General features: G+C 42.9%; 1 protein-coding gene and 1 long non-coding RNA gene across 2 annotated transcripts in view; one reads left to right on the top strand and one right to left on the bottom strand.

Annotated features, from left to right (window-relative positions):
* Cfap54 (cilia and flagella associated protein 54) overlaps positions 1 to 20,376 on the bottom strand; it is a 346,516-nt gene that overhangs the window by 34,480 nt on the left and 291,660 nt on the right. The window contains exons 66-68 of the mRNA XM_063255344.1: positions 15,060 to 15,166; positions 11,357 to 11,495; positions 2,698 to 2,772 (exon numbers count right to left, since the gene is read on the bottom strand). Coding sequence (XP_063111414.1) covers positions 2,698 to 2,772; positions 11,357 to 11,495; positions 15,060 to 15,166 — 321 coding nt within the window. The remainder of the gene's footprint in view (positions 1 to 2,697; positions 2,773 to 11,356; positions 11,496 to 15,059; positions 15,167 to 20,376) is intronic.
* On the top strand, positions 8,629 to 16,590 carry LOC134477388 (uncharacterized). Its single transcript, XR_010049443.1, has 2 exons — positions 8,629 to 9,097; positions 13,138 to 16,590. It is a non-coding gene; the product is annotated as an uncharacterized LOC134477388 (long non-coding RNA).

Genomic DNA, 20,376 nt, shown 5'->3' with positions numbered 1-20,376 from the left:
CAGCATTTGGCAGGCTGAGGCAGGAGGATAGCAAGCTCCAGCCCAAACAGCCAGGGTAACTGAACAGTTTAGCAAGACTCTGTCTCAAAATTTAAAAAAGAATTAAAAGTGGTTGGGACATAGTTGAGTATGAAGCCCCTGGATTTAGTCCCCAGAAACACACATACACACACATGTAAAGAAATTTAAATCAGCAGAGACTGAGTAATGTGGTGCAAGGCACCCTGAGCATTACTGAATCACATTACTCAGTGATGAAGGCAGCATCATTACTGTCTCCCAAAGCGAAGAATCCAATGGAGAAGAGTTCCAATCTTACACAAATGTCATCTCCTCAGAGGTCTTCTCTGACCACTGTATCCACGCTGGGACTCTATTCCCTGTTACGTCAGAGGTCAGCAAATCCTTCCTTCATCTCTCTCTCTCTTCCTTCCTTCTTTCTTTTCTCTCTTTTCCTTTTATTTTTTTTTTTTTTGAAGGCAGTGTTTGAGAGAATGTCTCACAAACTGGCCTGGAATTCACTATGTCGCCCAGGCTGGTCTCGGGCTTGCAGCACACTGATCCTCCTGCCTCAGCCTTCTGAGTGCTGAGATTACAGGCATGTGCCACTGCACCCAGCCGTTTTTTCTGTAAAGACCCAGAAAATTAATAATTTAAACTTCATGGGCCATAGAGGCACCATCAAATCTGCATATCTTCTTGGGGCAGCGAACCACCAGCTACGGATCCAAAGGAAACAAAGGAGCAAAGGAAACTCCAACAGGACGGAGTGTGAAAAGCAGGCAGCGGCCGGGTGCGGTGTACGGGTGCAGACCGCCGGGCCCTGCTCCCAAACAATGCTTCGCTTCCTTGTGCTTTTTTTAACAATCACTAAAATCTGAAATTTTCTTGTGATTTGTTTTAATTTCCTTCCATTAAAACAGCAGATCCACAAGAGTAAGGTGATTACTGTTCACCACAGCTGGCTTTTCCATGACTAGAAAGGGTTTCCTGACTCAAAGATGGTTTGCTCTAGGTAGGAGCTGACCGAGTGTATGAACACACTTCATTTCATAACTGTCAGCAAACGTCTGAAATACACTTGGCCTTCATAATCCAAGTAAAATAATGACATAGTGCTTTTCATGTGTCACGTGTACAACCGTCTGGAAAGGGAGGAGGAAGAAGAGGACTGGTGCACATAAGTACGTGATGGCCAGTCCTGTCTGCTGCTGCTGGGAGAGAAAGCTGGTGGAACCATTCTGAAGTGCCATTTGCAATCTTGTATCAAACCCTAAATAAAATGGATGATGATTGGATAGCTATTTCCCTAAAGAAGACGAGAGGCTAATAAATAAACGAAAAGATGTTCAACATTATTAGTCCTTATAAAAAGTCAAAATCACAGTGAGATACCACTTCACGCCCATTTGGATGGATGTCATTAAATAATGCAAAGGAAAGTAACATGAGTTGGTGAGCATGTGCAGACGCTGGCACCCCTGGGCACTGCTGAGGAGTATGCAAGTGGGCAGCTGCTAAGAGGCAGGATTTGGGGGTCCTCAAAACACTAAACACACTGTATCCTTTAACCCTGTAATTCCACTACTAAATACAGTGTATACCCTGAAGGATTGAAGACGGGGACCCACATAGATACTTGTACACCCTCATTTATGGCAAAATAACTAACAGAAAAAAGGTGACAGCAACCCAAATGTCTATTAACAGATGTATGCAGAACAAATGTGGTATAAAGATACCATGGAATAATATTTTAGCTTTGAAAAAAATAAAACATTGAGAATTCCACAATGTGGATAACTTTGCAAACTTTACGCTTAAATGAAATAAGCCAGACACATCAGGACAGGTGTGTACGACACCATTTAGCGAGGTGCCTACTAGAGTAGGTGAATTCACATAGAAAGGAAACTAGAGGTTGCCAGGAGCTCGGCAGGGGATTGGTGAGGAGTGGGCAGCTCGTTACCTAGCTGATACAAAGTTTTGTTTGGGATGACAGAAAAGTTCTAGAGATGGAGGATGACAATGGTGGCAAAACACTGTGAATGTACTCAATGTCACCAATAGTTTCAAATTGTTAAAATTACAAATTTCATATTATGTATATTTGATTTTATTAAAATTTTCATTTGCATTATAGTATATTAGTCTTTTACTTCAAAATCCAATTCCTAAAAATTGACTCAGGAGATAACGCAGCAGGGTGGAACACGTATGCACAGGAGTCTGGTGACCTCCCCACCCCTCAGTATCTAACTGTGTAAGCAGTGTCTGGCACAATAAATCCATAAAAGAGACTCTTCCATGGGCATTCAATATGAAAGGGCATACCTTTCAAACGGGAAAACCTCCATTGTATTATTGTTCAATGAAAAACCAAATTACAGAATGTTTACAGAATGTAAAGTGTGATTCCGCTGATGTGAAAGTTCTATATATTCTCCAAATGTCTTAATGGTGGATTTACAGAGGTTTTGAAATGGCCCTCTTCATAATTTTCTGTACTAGTTGGATATTTTGAAGACTATTTTAACTAAACCATATGCTACTGTGAACCTATATTCATCACTTTTTCAGATCAAGAAAGGTGAGGCCTTGATACTTGCAATGAGATGTTTTCTGTGTTTTCTTTTCTACAGCAATACCTGCCACTAGAGCGCGAGTCAGACAATGTCGGAAAGGAGAGGTACCCACCTCCGTCAGCTGTGCTGGCTCTTTGTCACGTGTGAAGAGAGCTCTTATTTCAGAGCAGCACTCAACAATCATGAGCTACAAATAAGAAGGAAATACAATAAGATCGATGATTGTAGATACTGCATATTAAATTATAAGCTACTTATTTTATTGGTCTAGTTTTTTACCAACTCTAATTCCAAAGATAAAGGAGAAGTGTTCAGAAATTACAATTCTTCTACCCAGGATATAGCTCAGTGGCATAGCACCTGCCTGCCTGCAAGGTCATGAGTTTTATCCTGGGTACCAAAAAAAAAAAAAAAAAGAAAGAAAGAAAGACAGAAATTGTAATTCTTAAGTAATCAGGGTTATGCAAAATACAAGATGTCTATAAAATATAATATTTGTAATTAATCAGGAATAGCACATGATTTTAGGATTCTGTGTGTATTCATTATTGAAATTCTTATGTTAAGGCCAAGGATATAGCTCAGTGGCACAGTGCCTGCCTGGCAAATGCAAGATCCTGATTTGATTCCTGGTACTGAAAAAAAATTCCAGAAATTCATATGTTACAGGAAATAACAATATAATTAGCACCAAAGCAAGACTTTTAGGAATTGCTCTTCTGAGAAGTCCTGGGATAAAGAGGTTTAGACCTCAGAAAAAGGTTTATCCAGAGGGGAATGGCTGGAACTCAGGAGCTAAGTAAGGAGAATGAACGGAAAGGAAGGTAGAGACAACAGCGTGCACACACTGTCCGCTGGTGACACTGCTCATGCGCTTGGTTACCGCGACACAGCCATGGTTATATGGAGACATCTGGCCCAAGACACACCAACCCCGAGCCAGGGCTGCATCCGATTACCGCTATGCCACCACGTGAAGCAGGAAGACAGGAAAACCACACTTAGCACTGGCTGCGGGAAAGGCAGAGGGGAGTCGGAGAAGGAGCCACCGAGGCAGATGTGAGGGGTGAGAGGGGGACACTGGGGCGAGGGAGAAGCGAGGCCCTGGTCAACCTGCGGCTTGTGAACCTCTGGTTCCATTTTTCTTCCTCCAAACCCTTTTTACCCAAGATAGTGCTGTGTTTGTTTACTTACAACTGAGAGTCGTGACTGTGAGACTGTCAGTGCTGCCGGCCTCCAGCCCTGAGGGAAGCCACCATTTTTTTAATGACAGCATTAATACATACATGAACTAGCATTCAGAAGAGCAACATGACAAAAACACATTCGTTTTAAAATTATAACTGAGTGATGCTGGATAAAACCTTAAAGCAAAGAAGCAAACAGTAGACCTTACAGCCCCAAACCACATTATAGCTGTTTTAATAAATGCATAAACATAGTAACCATCCAATTCTACAGTTACGAAACTACAGCTAATTCATTTTAACAGATATATTCAAGAGATTATATTAAGTGCCTGGGACACAAAGATGAAACACAAAATCCTCATGTTATCTGTAGCTACTGAAAAAAATAGATTCGTACTCAGCTAAATTAAATACCAAGCAGAATGTGCTCCGATGACCTATTATAGGATCACAGAGGTGGGGAAGAGTAAATCTTGGTGTGATTAACAAGGTTGACTTCCTGGAAGAAGGTTGACAGGCGCTGAGCCTTGAACGTGTAAGAGGGTTTCCATCCAGTACAGTAGAAATTGGGCATCAGAAGGAGAGCCACTTAGCGGGGGCATTGAGGGAGCACGGGATCTGGCCACCTTTCCTGCAGGCACGTCCGAGAAGCCTGGCAGTGAGCACAGTGACAAACAGGCTGAGAGGTGCATTTGTAAGAGCAGAGCCAAGAGCAAGGAGTCTGGATTTTATTGTGGGAAATTGGGAAGAGAAGGACCGAGCAAATAAAGATAGAGGCTTTTAAAAAATTCTGACTGTAACTTAAAGGCAAACTGATCCAGAAAGAGATGCGTGTGTGCTGGAGAAATCAGCTGGGCGGCTGCTCGGACCCTCTGGGCAGAGAGCTGATGTAGCTGGAGTGGGGTGGCTACGTGGAACTAAAAAGCATGGAAGACAGGCAGGAGACCCAGCACTGGTCAGGCTGCACCCCGATGGCAAGCCCTCCAGGCTCCCGGTCCACTGCACCAGGCAGAAAGACGTGCACACCTACGCCTGTAATTCTCTTGCTCAGCTACAGTTCCATATCCCTAATCGAGTTCCCAGGTCTGGCTGAAGTATGTTTTCTTGGTATATAATCTGTTTCTGTAACAGCCATGATGGGTTACTGTTCTGATTCCATCAAGAGCTATCAGGGAAAGTGACACTGTCTGTGTCATTAATCATCTCACATAACAGATGAAGAGGGCAGTGTTACATGATAGATGCCTTCTGTCCCCTGTCTCAACATTTGTCAAACAGAAATTCCCTCTCTTCCACAGCCTGTTACCCTGGTATTATTGGAATAAAACCACATGCACACATTGTGAAATTGGCTGATTTGAGGTTGTGGCTGTGAGCTTCTGCCCCATGACCCTGCAGCCACAGATACAAGGCAGGAGCAGCCCAGAGCCCATCCATCCAAGCCAGAAAGTGGCTAGAAGCATGTCATAGCTACAAGGGAGAGGAAGAGCACAGAGTGACTCATGCTCAGTTTTTGCCATGTCTCCTCTCGGAGGAACGTTTGTTGACTCTATGAAGACGGCCACTGAGTGACTTCCAATTAGCCAAGCTTAGAGGGACTTAGGACGCAATACTAAGCTCTCCTGCATCTCTGGAATTCTCTTGAGAAGGTTTGAGAAAAGGAGCAAGCTGGCCCTGCTCACCCCCCTCTCCACTTCCTCGTTCCAGACGTGACCCTGCTTCAGCTGGCACCCCCACCATCTGCTGGTCAACGCGGGCCAGAGCCAGAGCCAGTCTGTACCACATGTTTGAATCCTCAAAACAGGGAGCTTAAAAGAAAACTCTTTTATTCATAAGAAGCCTGCACCAGATTTCATTATGGATACAAAAACTAGCTAGTATGGTTGGGAAAAAGATTTAGAAACTTCTATGTGTGATTAAAGGATTTACCTATGGATCTTCCCGGGAAAGACTCCATAGAGAATAACATTCACGATCAAATTGTAAGTGCAATGCTTTGCTAGTTCAGGGTTACCAGATGGCTGGGACCATTGTGAATGACCTGTGGCCATGTATGCACACACGCGTGCACACATACATACACACACAATCATTAAGCTTCTCCACAACAGGGACCCAGCTGTACTATTTACTTCCCTAAACCTGGAAAACTTGTGCACAAATGGTTTCTCGGAAAGAATTCGATAATTCATGATAATCTCTAATTGTTGTTTTGGCCTCTGCTTTCATAAAATTTTGATGATGGAGATGTTAGCTGTATACTAATTTTAACTGCAACATCGAGGCATTCCATAAACATTGGCTGAACTAATCTTATGTGACTTGTAAAACATATGTTGTTTCCTCCACCAGCATTTATCATGCCAGATGAAGTGTTCGCATCTTAAAATCAGGATGGTTTGCATCTTTGCTAGGCTTTAAAGCACCTGATATACTCTGAATATATTTTTAAGCTGTGAATGACGGATCACAGTAACTTGGCCTTTCTGAGCTGGGGTGGCTCATTTTGAAGGAGGCATGAGCCTTTCAAACCAGAAGTGACTAGAACACCTGTTATGTAGCCTTCCTAATTCCTCTTAAATTAATATTGTGTTCTAAAGTTCTTGGCTTACTCTGTATCCTAGGGATTTCAACAAAGAAAAGAAAAAGTAGAGGAATGAGAAAAAAGTATCAACAAGAGGCACATCTTTGGCTTTTTATATTCAATAACTCACCAATAATATACATTGTAATGGAATAAAATTAAAGAAGCTATGAAATCACATTCAAGGCCAGAATCGATCTCTTCAAGTGTCCTAGTTAACTTCTAATTAGTGCCAAGTGAAGGTTGTCATGACAACGAACTAGCAAATTTAGTCAATGAGATTTATTTGATATAACTCAGGGTCTAGATATTTTTTTAAAGTCCTGGTTTTTACAGTGGAAGGAAAAAGTAAAATCTCTTTATTACTTCCATTTCTCAACTTTCAAGTGTTGTGAGTTCATTTACTTGCCAATTCATCTAAACAAGAACACTTGTACTTCTTCTGTCTGGTGATTTTCTTTAATATACAAAACAAACAAGAACCAGAATATATCTAAAATGCCTTACTTTAAAGCTAAAGAAACATTTCCTAAGTGAGGAAGATAAGTTCAAAAACATGGAAGAGAACATCAGGATTAAAACAGCTTGCTTGGCCTGGCATGGTGGCATGTACCAGTAATCCCACCACTCAGGACACTGAGGCAGGAGGATCACTGTGAGTTTGAGGCTAGCCTGGGCTGTGTAGTGAGTTCAAGGCCAGAATAAAATAAAAACAGTAAGTTCCCAAGTGATGAACAAGTTTCATTCCGTGAGAATATTCGTAAGTCAGATTTGTTCGTAAGTCTGACAAAGGTAGTCTCGGTCTGTATTTTCAGTTCTGGTTCCCAGGTTATTGCCTTGTGCTTCCCTGCCCTGTCCCCTGCCCCTCCCCACCGCTCCTCCACCTGCTTCCAGGCAGCCTGAGCTCTGAGCACTGTATGGTGAGCACACAGGGCACCACTGTGATGGTGTCCAGCAGACACAGGAGCTACTTCTGAGACTAGTTTGCACCTACAAATCTTTGTAATGTGAAGCCCATTCATACCTGTGAAAGTTCACAACTCGAATATTCATAAGTCACAGATTTACTGTACACAGTGAGACCTGACTAAAACAAAACCAGTCTGTTCTGTTTGCGGGTCATTCAAGTCAGGACACAAAAGCAAGCCACAAGCCTTCGCTAAGGCAAGCCTTCCCTCTTCTGCTCACCTTTGGCCTCTACAGCCTCTCAGCCCATAGTGTCCTAATTTGTTTATAGTCACAATCAGAAACCCGGTTCCTTGGGATGAAATTTCACACCTAATTCTCACTGCCAGGGATATTCAGGACAATCTACCCAAAGAGCCCTGCTTTCCATTTCACGGCAGTATTTGAGTGAAAACATCATTTACTGCAGACATGAGAAGAAAATTAATGCCCAGAAAGGGTAATGGACTGGTCCGCTAGAATCCGTAGACTTACGGACTCTGTCAGACCTCAGATAACCTAAGTAGGAAAGATGTTATCAGTTTGGTAGGAAATAATCATTTTCCATATACAAACTGTGTAGAGGTAGATTTAGGGACAATTTTGTCAAAGAATATTCTCAACAATGGCTGAAAGACTGCAATCTGGTCTGTCTGTCTGTCTGTCTATAACGGAAAAACTGTGATTGTAGATGCTCTTTGAAAATTAAAAGTGCTGAATTCTTCTTGGAAATAGACAGGAGACAGTAGCATAGGCTTATAAAAGATATATATCTATTTGTAAAATCTGGGTTTGGGACAGTTCGAGCTGCCTGCTCTGCTGCAGGATTTATTACAAGCACCAGTACTATGTATCAGTAAGCATCCTAATGTACGTGCCGGCAGCTGAGGGCGCAGAGAAAGATGCGGAACCAAAATGTTAAGACGTCTGCTCTGTGCTAAAGCCAGAGACACAGCACAGGAAATGTAAATGCTGGCAAGTGGCATTTTGCAAAGGCTAACTATACCGCCTGATAAGGTTCTCACATCTGCGCCAGCCCTTCCGTAATGAAAAATGCATTTGCTCACTCTACTGGTAATTGAGACTGAAAATGCCAAAGTATAGTTTGCAAAGCAGAGAAGTTACCAATTTTTACATTTTGACACGGTAAGACCATGGACCGGGTAAATAAGCAAACAAAGAACCACTCTGATACAAACTGCTCAAGAATTAAAAAGTATTTTGGTACTGGGTAATCCATGAAATATAAACATAGCAGGAAATGACTTAAGAAAAACAATCTTCCAAACCAGAAACAGAACAAAAGCAGGAGGGGACTCAGGCTGGAAGGCAGCAAAGAGCAACTCAGAACAGCTGGGCGTCGGCTTCGACAGGAGCAGGAGGAAGGCAGAATTTCCATATGTGATGAGTATGAACTGTAAGTAAAAATCTACACGGAACCCATAAAAGATCAGTGCAATAAATAGAGAAAGTGAAAGACAAGTCCAAGTCCAGAGAACTCAGCAGGCTGCAGCTCAGGGATAGAGCGCTTACCTGCCATGCAAAGGGCCCGGTTTCAATCCCCAGCTCCAAAAGCACAGGGACGAAAGAAAGAAGGGAGGAAAGAAGGAAAGGAGGGCTGCAGGCAGCTAAGTTAGATGGAGGTGAATACACAGTCAGAGGGCGCTGGGCTGTGAAGGAATTAGCAGAAAAGAAAGACATCAAACTGCATCTGAAGACCAGGCCTCACGACACAGAGGCAGCGGCCAGGCCCACGCGCCATCCAAGGGATCAGCAGCATCCTGGAATTATATGTAAGTATCACCCCCTCCCCCACCCCGTCCAGGAAGGTCAACTAGGAATCGGTAGCCGAGGCGAGTGGCCAGAGCATCCAGACCATCGCTTCTCCAAAATGCCTTGGTTCTTTCTGTGTGCCCATGGTACATGACCCGCTTCCCTACTGCAACAACATTAGCGAACCGGCCCCTCTTGTAATCTTATTGGTTGATCACAGCTTGACCCATGTTGTGCTCAAGTTTGATTTTGTACCCACCTTGTGATTTTGCTTTCTAAAATATTTTTAGAGAAACGAACTCAGTGACAACCCACTTCCAGGATCCCTCCTGTCTCTCAGGAGCTATCTCTCCATAAACCTTTCCTACTATTAACCTCCTTTGACCTTTGGAATTCATTCTTCAATTTCAGGGGACACAAACTCAGCCCATCTGATGCCTAGCAGGTTGGGATTTATATTTCTCCTATATTGGAAGGAAGAAAGGAAGGACAGGAAGGAGGGAGGAACCAAATGTCTAAGAAAGGAAAATAATCACAGTACAACCCTGAGTCAGTTGTGAACATTATTTATAAGGTCATAATAATACAAATGCTAAATATTGGTCTAACTAACTTTTGTGATGTAGTAACATTAAGAAGAGAAAAGGAGGGGTTGGGAGGAAGTGGTAATGTACCTAAATCCCGTAATATTAAATCAACAGATACTTCAAGAAAAAACAGATACTGACCTCAAGGCTTTCATTAGCAGCATTCAGCCATATTTCTGGTTTTCCTACTTCCAAAATGGTAGTAGTGAAATTGTTGGTACAGAGTATAACTTATTTGGCCAATAAAACATTAATAGATATGATGAGAAGGAAACTCAAAGAGCCAGTGTGTGATTTTCCCGCTCTGCTGTTCCCTATGACGCCGGCGTCACCAGCCTGGATGCTGGCACAAGGAGACACGGAAAGGCCCTGCTGACTCATTAGGGCTTCTAGGTAGTCTGTTACTTCACCTCTCCTGGCTGATAGTGCATATTACTTATAGACTCGGAAGCAGTTAGCAAAAGGCCACCTAAATGAGCTGAAAGTGGCTGACAGCCCTCTGCCAAGCAGGACTGTAGAATGAAGGGAGCCCGAGCAGATCACTGCCTTTCATTTTGGGCCATTTAGAGCTGTTTGGTCCTTTCAAGAATGTCCACAACAGCTATAGGTTAGATCAAGAGAGAAGACCAATAGACAAACAGAACCGCCTGGATCCAGTGTTGGGGAAAACATGCACTTTCTATCCCTACCCCCAGAGGGTAAGAAGTTCCACTCTGTTCCTGAAGAAAGAGGGGCACTGCTGGTGCTTCTGGACTCACGACCAATTTACCCCAGGAGAAAGGAACAACTTATTTGATGGGAGTTTAGGAGAAGCAACCCAGAAAGCCAGGCTCAGTCCCCTCGGGCAACCTTTGTTTACATGTTTTGGAGGCGCCCGGCCCGCAGGACTGCTATTCTCCACTTGCTCCCTGCAGTAAGCTTGGCAGGGCGCAGAAGGGAATGGGAAGGCCTGTGGTCACACATCTACTGGAGATGACTCTGCGGCTAGGTGGGGAAATCTGGCTCATTCGGTGCTAAAATATTAATAAGCTCATCTGGCCACAGATGCACCGCAAATCAGCCTGATGAGTGATGATGCTGATATTTCGATTCCTCCTGTCTGTCTCTGGTGCCCCATTTCTCAGTGGGCTCAGCGCTGCAGGCGGCCAGAAGGAAAACGATCTCCTGCTCCCCTCTAGTACACAAACTTCCCTTGGCACAAAACCCACCTGGCCTTGTGCTCAGATTAATAGCACACTAGAAAGATAATCACCCATCCTCCCGTTCTTATAAGAAAAATACATACGCATAAAATATCTGAAAGGGTGCATGCTTATCTATATTTTCTGGTTTTTGTTTATACAGTTAGATAATAAAAATATTGAAATAATAAAGCTAAAATGCAAAAGTAATTTTATAAAGTTACAAAGCATCATTTCTTGGGATTCACAATTATACTAAATAGTTTCTCTAGATTGGTTTTTTCTAATTCACTATCAATTTCTTGTCATGAGTATGCTCAGAAGAGCTTTAAAGGGAAGGCAATTCACATGTCCAAAAGTTGGATGTGATAACAAAAGTAAAGAAAACAGTACAAAAAATCATAAAGTTCACGTTTAGTTATGCACTTCTGCTTTTATGAAGTAAAAAATAAATCTGTGTAATGTACCCACCCTGCAACAGGAATGCCATTTCTATTACTTAGTAACTTACTTCCATATCTGTGTCAACCGTCACCCCCACTTCTTCTCTGTCACGTATGTCTTCACATGAAGCAATTTCAGGAATTGATGGCAATGATATCTCAGCTATTTGTGCAAGATTAGATAGCTTCTCATGAATTGAAATAACTCTAAAAAATAACAAATATATATACATTTTATTTGAAAAGTTAGTAAGGCATTGACTTATTTTTAGAGCCAATAAGATGTATAAATAAGGTTGCATTTATCAGATTTCTGATGGCCCCAGACACCATCCCTGCACTCATTCCCTTCACGTAGAAGACATAGAAAGAAGCTAAGAGGCACAGCCCTAACTGACCCACATACACACTGAGGTTTATACATACTACAGCGTGGGCAGGGTGCAGTGAAAAGAAAAGTGTACCCCCAAATTACTGCTGAAGACAGAAATAAAGAAAACAAACATTGCACAGGTGAGGAAACTCTAAGTGATTACTCCCGTGTAAATCTTAACATTCCGCTACTGTTGTCTGGCTGACTGATGGTAAGAGGTTTGACAAGTTAGCAAGGGCCGGAAAAAGCCAACCGTGAGCCCAATGCAATCATGCATGGCGGGGAGACAGGAGGGGAAGAGAGCTACAGAGGGAAATCAAGACAGAAGGAAAAGGAAGAGCCAGAGAAGAGGCAGAAGACACTGGGGCCGGATTACTGAAGACGTGGAACTTCAGAGGCTCTAGCCAAGGACAGCGGTCACCCCAAAGGCGGAAGTGGACCAGTGGAGTGGAGAGTAAAGGTAGTTCTGCCAAGGCCCATCTGTGTGGCCTTTAGGGACTCTTCCTAGGGACACATCACAAGGATGTGCATTGCATGCATGCATGCCCAGCTCCATGCGAGGAGGAAAGGAACCATGAAAAATAAATGACCCCAAAACCAACTGGCACCAGCAGGATACACAAAACGCTGAATTTCCCAGCATTCTGCAGCACCCTTGTCTGCAACCTGGAGTAGTATGTGATTTTCCTAATGAAGCAATACCATGTTACAAGTATCTACTTATACATGAGGGTTTTAATTTATATAGTATGCTTTACAAACTTGGCCATCAAAGAAGCAAATGCTACAGTATAAAGATTTGTTGTTAAAAGCTTATTTGAAAAATCTGTCCATGTGCAAAATGGATCACTCCCAACAATGCTGGAAAAGCTGTCTGAGCCCCTGGAGAGAGAAGTGAATCATCCCTTGAAGGATGTGGTGAGTCACACTTGGTCCCACCACATACAAGCCACGTGGCCTCGAATGAGTCACAACCTCTCGGACCCCAACATTTCTTCTACTGCAAGATTCAGGAATATGACCTACTTCATCTACTTTGCAGGGCTTTTGTAAAGAAGAAACAGTAGAACTCTATGAATTTTCAACCATCAAAAACATAAAGAAAAGATGAGGCTCTACAACACCATTCTTCATTCGAATACTTAAAAGAAAGAAAAATCTTATTTCTCTTCCAAAACTGCCACAGGGCTGAGTGGCAAAGCACTTGTCAGGCATGCACAAGGCCCTGGTTCAACTCACGCCTTCTCACAAAAGACAAAGACAAAAACAAAGACAGCACAACTTCCTTTCATAATGCTTAAGACTACTCCCTTGGCCTCTGGGTTGTAGATTGTCCTGAATGCTCAGAACTGCAGTGATGTCTACTGTAGAGCAAACGGACCAGCCTAGTTCTGAAACAAGCCTGTCTTGGCTCACTGGCCTGCTTCAGTTCTCACCACCCTTCCACTTACTCCTGTTCTCTACCTTTCTCTCCAGATCAATGCAGGATGAGCGTTTAGCCACCTTGACTCTACACACATCATCTCTCTCCTGTCTGGGTCAACCAAGCTCGCCGTGGCCTCTACAGCCCTGGGTACTGGGGCATCCTTCACCCCATCTGCTGTGGCCTGGAGGGCAGGAGCCAGCTGCAAGTAGATGCTTGAATGGGAGGATGCTGGGCAGAGAACTTGATCTTGATCACGACAGCTTAACTACCGCTCAGAACTATGTTGTAACTCTCATGACAATTTACTATGAGCATCATTTTTTTCTTGTTATTGTTAAAAAATACAAAAATTGAAAATATTTTTCTTTATGAGAACTTAAATGGAACATTTAAGAAAAATAGATAATGAAAGGAGAATTTCCTCTCATTTTTTTTCTTTTGGTACCAGGGATAAAACTCCTGACCTTGCGCTTGCCAGGCAGGCACTTAGGCCACTGAGCTAAATCCCTGGCCCTCACTTACTTTTTTCTAATGCAATTTATTCCTAAAGAATAAGCAAGTATCTACTTGACCCTCCTCAGAACACAAGGAGTGCTGCCCAAGTGACAGAGGCAGTCCATGAGCACGGTGCCACCAAGGGACAGGTCTGCTGAAAAAGCCCCATGCTCTGTGATAGCCTCGGTGACAGGGCTAGCTCCTGCTTTGGGAACTTTACTATTCACTGTAAACACACCAAAACTAAGAACTTACTGTAAGAGAAACAAAGCGCATTGCTGGTTGGCTTTCTATTTTGCACACATTATAATTATTTTCATCATGTAGTTCTGAGATACAAAATCTTGCAATGTTTCTGGATTTATAAGGCAAGTGTAAAACTTCCTAATTTTGTTGTTCAGCTCTGCTGCCATGTGACCTGTACCTAAGGGTGTTTTGTTTTGGGAGTGTTTTTTTTTTTTCTCTTTTTCTCAAAAAGCTAAAAAGAAATCAATAAATAATTCCAAATTCCAAATAATTCCAAATAATTGGAAGTCTTCCAGATTTTGAAATGTTTCTTGCTTTATTCTCTTTTGTGAGGAGACCAAGAAATCCTTCAAAATGAAAATCAGGAGCCGGACAGAACTCGGGAAGGAGCAGGAAGCAGCAGCAGTCTGCTCACCCACTTCGCGCTGTGCGAGCGACACAGGCCGACACGGCGGCATTGGTGTCTGGGCTTTCCACAGCGCATCCCTCCACTGTCAGATCTGATGCCAGCCTGCAAGCCTGGCAGAGTAGGCGGCATCCTTCCCATCTTACAGCGAAAGAAACAAAAGACAGCAACATCCCGAGGGCAATGATCAGTAGATCAAAATAAACTAGCAATGAAAGAGCTTCTTTTAATTTTTAATTAAAAAAAAAAACAGATACAATGGAATAGAGAAAGACAGAAATGTACAAGAGACAAAAGCTCGGGTCGGTCCTGTTTGGTGGGGAGGGAGGGAAACGCTTGGCCACCGCAGAAAGAGCTAGTACAGAGAGGAAGATGAGGCAAGAAAGCCGGTGAAGCCTGAGCTCCCTTTTGCAACTCACACAGTTACTAGTATTTGTTATATGCATCAATTACAGGCAAAATATACTGCAGACAACATCCTTCTACAATCTGCAATCTCTATGAAGTGTCATGAACTCTTCAGCAACCCACTGGACTGTCGCTATTGCTGTTTTTCCCACTGAAGACACCGGGGTATACAGTGGTTCAATGAACTGTTTGTTGAGTGCTGTAACTTGGCAAGGGCGGTCACTGGCATTTGAGTCAAACATACGGAATCCAGAGTTCACCCTACAGAGTTGGTGGGATAGAGTTCATGTGTACTGTGCTCCTCTAAAGAAGACAAAGACTCAGGCGAGGCTCTCCTGAACTGCATCATTGAGACAACCTGTTCTGATGGGAAACAGTATGGAGGCTGAGCTGTGAGGCCAATCCATCTCTACTTGCCTTTTCAGTGGAAGCCACAAAGAGCCAACGCATACGTTGTTAGACGTGGAATTTCTAATATCTGTAGCCTTCGTGGGCTTCATACTATATGCATACAATAATAAGACCTGTAAGCAAAAGAAAAACATAACTAGCAAAATCACACTGCCTCACAACGTTCAGCATGAGTCCTCAAAATCTAACTGCACTTTGTCAAGGTTTTTCTTTAGGGAAAAAAAAAAAAAACCTGAAGGCCCCCCTCCCCCCATTCAGTGTAAAGAGAAATGATAGGAATGACAATTGTGCCAAGGAGGTCAGATGAAAATCTAGCACCATTTGGTGATAATAAATTATTTCTAAAGGGTGATTCTGCACTTCGATGAAGTTTCAATTTCAGCCTTTGAAGGCCTTTTGTTGCAGGTTCTAAAGACACACCTGGTGAACGTCCGATTGTATTTCCTGTTCCTTCCCATGTGTGCCTTTCCCTCAGCATCCTACCCACCCCCATGAACTCCCTGACGCTGCTCCCTTCCTCTCCCCTCCATTATCGAGCCACGCCTGACTTGCAACCCCCACCCCTAAGAGGTGGCTTCTCTTGACGACGCATGCTCTATTAAGTCCCGTTGTGCGGATTCCGATGATTCACGGTGTCAGCCCCCTACGACACAGCACTGACTTACAGCCATGTATTGGCGGAATTTGAGATTCAGATAGCCTTGGAGATGATCTGGTCTAATTCTCTCCTCCTAGATGAAGAAAGCTGAGGCCCACAGCTGGCCCTCCAACTGACTAATCAAGCACTTTCATTTATCCTGCTTCCTTGAAAAATCAAACTAAAATAAGAGTAAAGGGATTTTTTTTTAAATCATAAAGCCACGAGGACAGGAAGAAGACAGGTGAGACAACAGTGTTAGTAACACTCTGCTGGTGACAAAGTGCGTGGAAACACGGCGAGGAAGGTGTACGCCCAGAAGGTCTCGAACAAAGAACTGCAGAGCCGGGGCAGAGGCAGGCGCTGAGGCAGCTGAGCTGTACGACTTCCCTCCCAGCCCTCTCTGGGACCAGACTGACAGAGTCACCCCTTTCTTTGTCACCTTTCTTATGGCCAAACTTCTTCCGTGCTGCTCTGCTGATATTAATCAGAGAGGCTCTATACTCAGAGACGTCAGGTACAGACGTAGGTACCATGGAGAAAATACTAAAATTAATGTATTCTGAATCACATATATTCTCCTACCCACCAATAGCCCTTTTCCAGAATGTAGGTGACTAAACAGGAATCTATAAAAATCCTCTTTGGGGGAACTGACCAGTCAAACAGAAAAGACCCAAGACACTGACATTCTGCATCCTCTAACGAACTGCTGGTTCCTTCTTAACAATCCTATAATCAGAGCTCTGGATCAATAAGCCTAACCCAAAGTGCTTCCCAGTGCCTCGCTCCAAACACGAGTAGACAGCCAAGAGTCCACTGGTCAGGAAAGGGAAGGCAGAAACCAAACAAACGAAAGAGAGGAATTTGGGGAATCAGATACAATCCAGAGCAGAAAAAGCTTCAATGAAACCGTGATTAACACCTCAGAGAGGACAAATACGACCAATAACACACTGCAATTAAAACAGAACAACCAGGGAACAAGTAAGAGCTCTTAAAAATGTAATCCCTGAACTAAATAACCAACGAAAGATCTGAAACATAGAGTCTATGTCCCCCAAAGTGAAATCTAAATTTAAAAGCATAGGTAGTAGAAAAAAGACAAGAAAATTAAATAATCTAATATGTTCAGTATTCAAGAAGACGCAGAGATAATCAGAGGAAGGAAAGTGTAAAAGGAAATAGCTCTGTAGACAGGAGAACATTATTGTCCAGATTTCAAAAGGCACCCTAAATGTCTAGGACCAAAATGGACAAACAATGGACACCAAGACACATCACAGATTTTCAGAACACAGGGGACAGAAGAAAGTCCAGAGCTTCCAAAAGTCAGAGAGACTTAAGATTTCACCACTGGATTTGTATACAAAGAAAATAAGTATGCCAAAGATGTGTCTGCACGTTAGTGCATTTCCAGCACTGCTCACAATGCTGACATACAAAATCAAGCTAGATGGATGAAGAAAATATGTTCATAGTGGAATGCTCTTCAGCTAGAAAGGGATGAAATTCTGTCACTCATGACAACCAGAATGAACCTGGAAGATCTAGTGTTACTTGAAATAAGCCAGACCCAGAAAAATAACTACAGTGTAATATCATTTACATGTGGAATCAAAAAGTCAACTGCGCAGAACCTGAGGGTACAATGGCGATTACCAGAGGCCTGGGTAGATTGGAGGAAGGTGAGGAGATGTTAGTCAAAGGATATATAATTACGGTTGGGAAGAATTCACATTTTAAGTATTCGCAATAAGCAAATATAAACAGACAAACAGTAGATAAACCACTGTGGGGTGGGAAGAGATACAGAAGGATAAATATTCTAGAATTCTCTGCATAAAAAATAAGTGCTAAAACAAAAGCTTCTTTTTCAGACATATTAAACCATTTTACTTCTTAGATAATTTCTGTTAATGTACTGCAAACCTGTTGGCATCTCAGGAGACATTTATAACGGTGCTGGTCCTTGGTCAAATCTGAAGGAAAAGTACATATTCATGATAAAAATAGTCATGTTTTGTACTCTGAAACTCACCAAAGTATAGCCTGTACCATCTTGTTAACTTTTTAATTTATTTTTTTACAGAAAATGTGCATGTTGGTGATTTACGTCTAGATTCTATTGTTATTTTTATTCATAGGACTGTGACCCTACATACAATTTGGACTACATGAACAAAGATATAAAATACTGCTCCTTGGATAAGACAGCATCTTACAGAGACCAAATTGTCTCATCATATTTCTCTGGCTCCATGATGCATACATGAACCATGTCCTTTTCAATAGAGAGAGAGCCCTGGACAACTGGATCTGTTAATGATGACCAGGGCTTTCTGTGTCCTCTTGTCCTATGCATCTTCCTAAGGTCCTTTATGAACACACTTTATGGAGCCCAGTGCATCCTTTGAAGAACACCCTCTGTTAAGGGGTTGCAAACATCAGACACATCTGTGCAAAGGTCTAGATAAAGACAGAGAAATGTGGGATTCGGTGACAGAGAGCACACCTCACAGGTAGCTGAAGGAATTCTAAAGAGGATGGAGAATATGACTCTTAAGATGACAGGTAAGCTTTGAACGCAAATGAATCTTGGCATTAATCTAAAGAGGAAAGCATAAAACAGCATTGAGAGATATGTTGATGAGTTGAGCCCTATGAACTGGGTAGGTCTTTGGAAGTTTGGGAGGCTGGGAAACCAAGCAACCAGCTTGCCTCCCTGGTAAGCACCTGTGGCTCACCAGTGTCTCCTGAGATCCATGCCATGTTGGAACTTAGGGTGCTGGGAAACCAAGCAACCAGCCTGCCTCCCTGGTAAGCAGCCTTGAGCCTACTGGCGCATAGGCTGAGAGTCAAACATCCCATCCTCCCACCTATCCCCGCCCCCCTCCCCATTAGCAAATGGGAGCCAGAGGACTGAGCATCTCTTGGGCGGTTGACCATATGCAATACAGCAAATAACGGGGATTCCCTTCTACCATCTCTTTGAAGGCAAATATTTTTATCACTGTTTTACTTTGTTCTGATGGTATTGTTCTACTCAATATTCTGTTTTGATAAGTTCTATAATGTTCTGTATTTCATTCGATTTTGCTATACCTGACGGAAAGAACAAAATCATGAAGATAATGAGATATACTGTGGTACCTATTGCTGTTATCCCGGTAACCTGCTGTGAAGTTTTGTACCAATTTCACTGCACTGTCTCAATTGGCTTTGTTCCATCTTGTTCTGCTATATTTTACTACCTTCAAAATAATAAAAAAGTTTTTAAAAAAGAGAGTTTGAGAAGAATCAGATTCTAAAACATGTAGAAAACGAAGTTAAACAAAGAAGAGCAATTTTCCCTCTTCAGAAAACAAATACAGGAAGAAGAAACAGTCCCACTTGGCTCATCTGAGTTATATCTACAGCTGAAAGGTAAACATTGACTTCAGTTTAAAGAACTGTGCTGGGACAGGATGGGGAAGGGACGGAAGGTAGGAGGATGTGACAGAGGCTGTGAGGTCAGCGTGAGCCTCCATCTCCCACAGTAGCATGGGAGCTTGGTCACTCAGGAAACCATGGGAGCACACAGCTTCGACTTGACAGCTTCTGCTTTCGTTATGGCCCTAGATTCTTTTCAGTATCTTGCTGTATCTGGGCTGGTCTTGAATTCATGACCTGCTTACCTGGGACCCTGAGCTAGGATCCTCCAGAAAAGAACACTAACCCCACACCTCTTTCTCCCAGACTGGCAGGATCCGTGCACTGAGTAAACACATCTCCAGGCACAGTTCCACTCTATCCAACTCTGTGTTTTCACCTGTCAGCTGAAGTCAGGCTTTTCCATGTCTTGCTTGATTGGACTTTCTGCACTTGGTCATGCTTGTCTGCCTGTCTTCTGCAGTCTCGGGATACCTTGCCTGCTGTTGACTCTTTATTATCCTGTATCATTACTGACTCCGAATTGTACTTTTTTGAGTCTGATCAAGTTATAAACACAACTCAAATTTCATTCTGCACCATAAGTGGGAACCTGAATGCTCAAAGGAACAGAATGGTCAGGCAGATTAAAGTTTAAGGTGCTAAGGTATAACCTTGAACCAAATTTGGATCATGGGGTTTTCAGTCCTGGCTCCATCTTTCTGTCGATGAGCTGTGGTGATATGTCTCTCTGACTTAAATCAACTATTCTTCACAGCTGTTTTTAAGACCGGTCTTAAAACTCAACCAGGTTCATTAAAATGATAGTCAGGGGCAGATGTGATGGATTGACAACTTGTGGTCAACTTGTAATACCAGCTGAAATGAATCAGTGTGGTGCTGAGCATGGATGGCCCAACTGAGGATTTTTGCCAGCGTAAAAAGGAGACGTGGAGAGGAAGAGTTTAGTGTTGTTGGTTCTCCTGCTCCCTGGGTTCTCCTGGAGGAGCTTGTTGAGCTTCTCTCCTGGTATGAACTCAGCTATTCTCACCATCAGGGGATCTTGGAATCTTGTCACTGAGAATGGCTGTGGTTCACTTTGGGGGAGCTCTGGTCCTTACTTTGAGCATCACTCCTGGCCTGGAGAGGAAGACGTGGGCTATTCACTCTCTGGAGAAGCTTGTCATGCTGAATTCCTGATATGAACTCTGCTGTTCTCACAGTCAGAGGAGCTCAGGACCTTGTCAGCGCTGAGGAGGGCTGTGATGCTTTGCA

This window comes from Cavia porcellus, unplaced genomic scaffold, assembly GCF_034190915.1.
Source record: "Cavia porcellus strain 051 isolate PalLab524CR breed Dunkin Hartley unplaced genomic scaffold, mCavPor4.1 scaffold_8, whole genome shotgun sequence".
Lineage (NCBI taxonomy): Eukaryota > Metazoa > Chordata > Mammalia > Rodentia > Caviidae > Cavia > Cavia porcellus.
The sequence above is the reverse complement of the archived record's forward strand: the minus strand, read 5'-3'. Positions and strand labels throughout refer to the sequence as shown.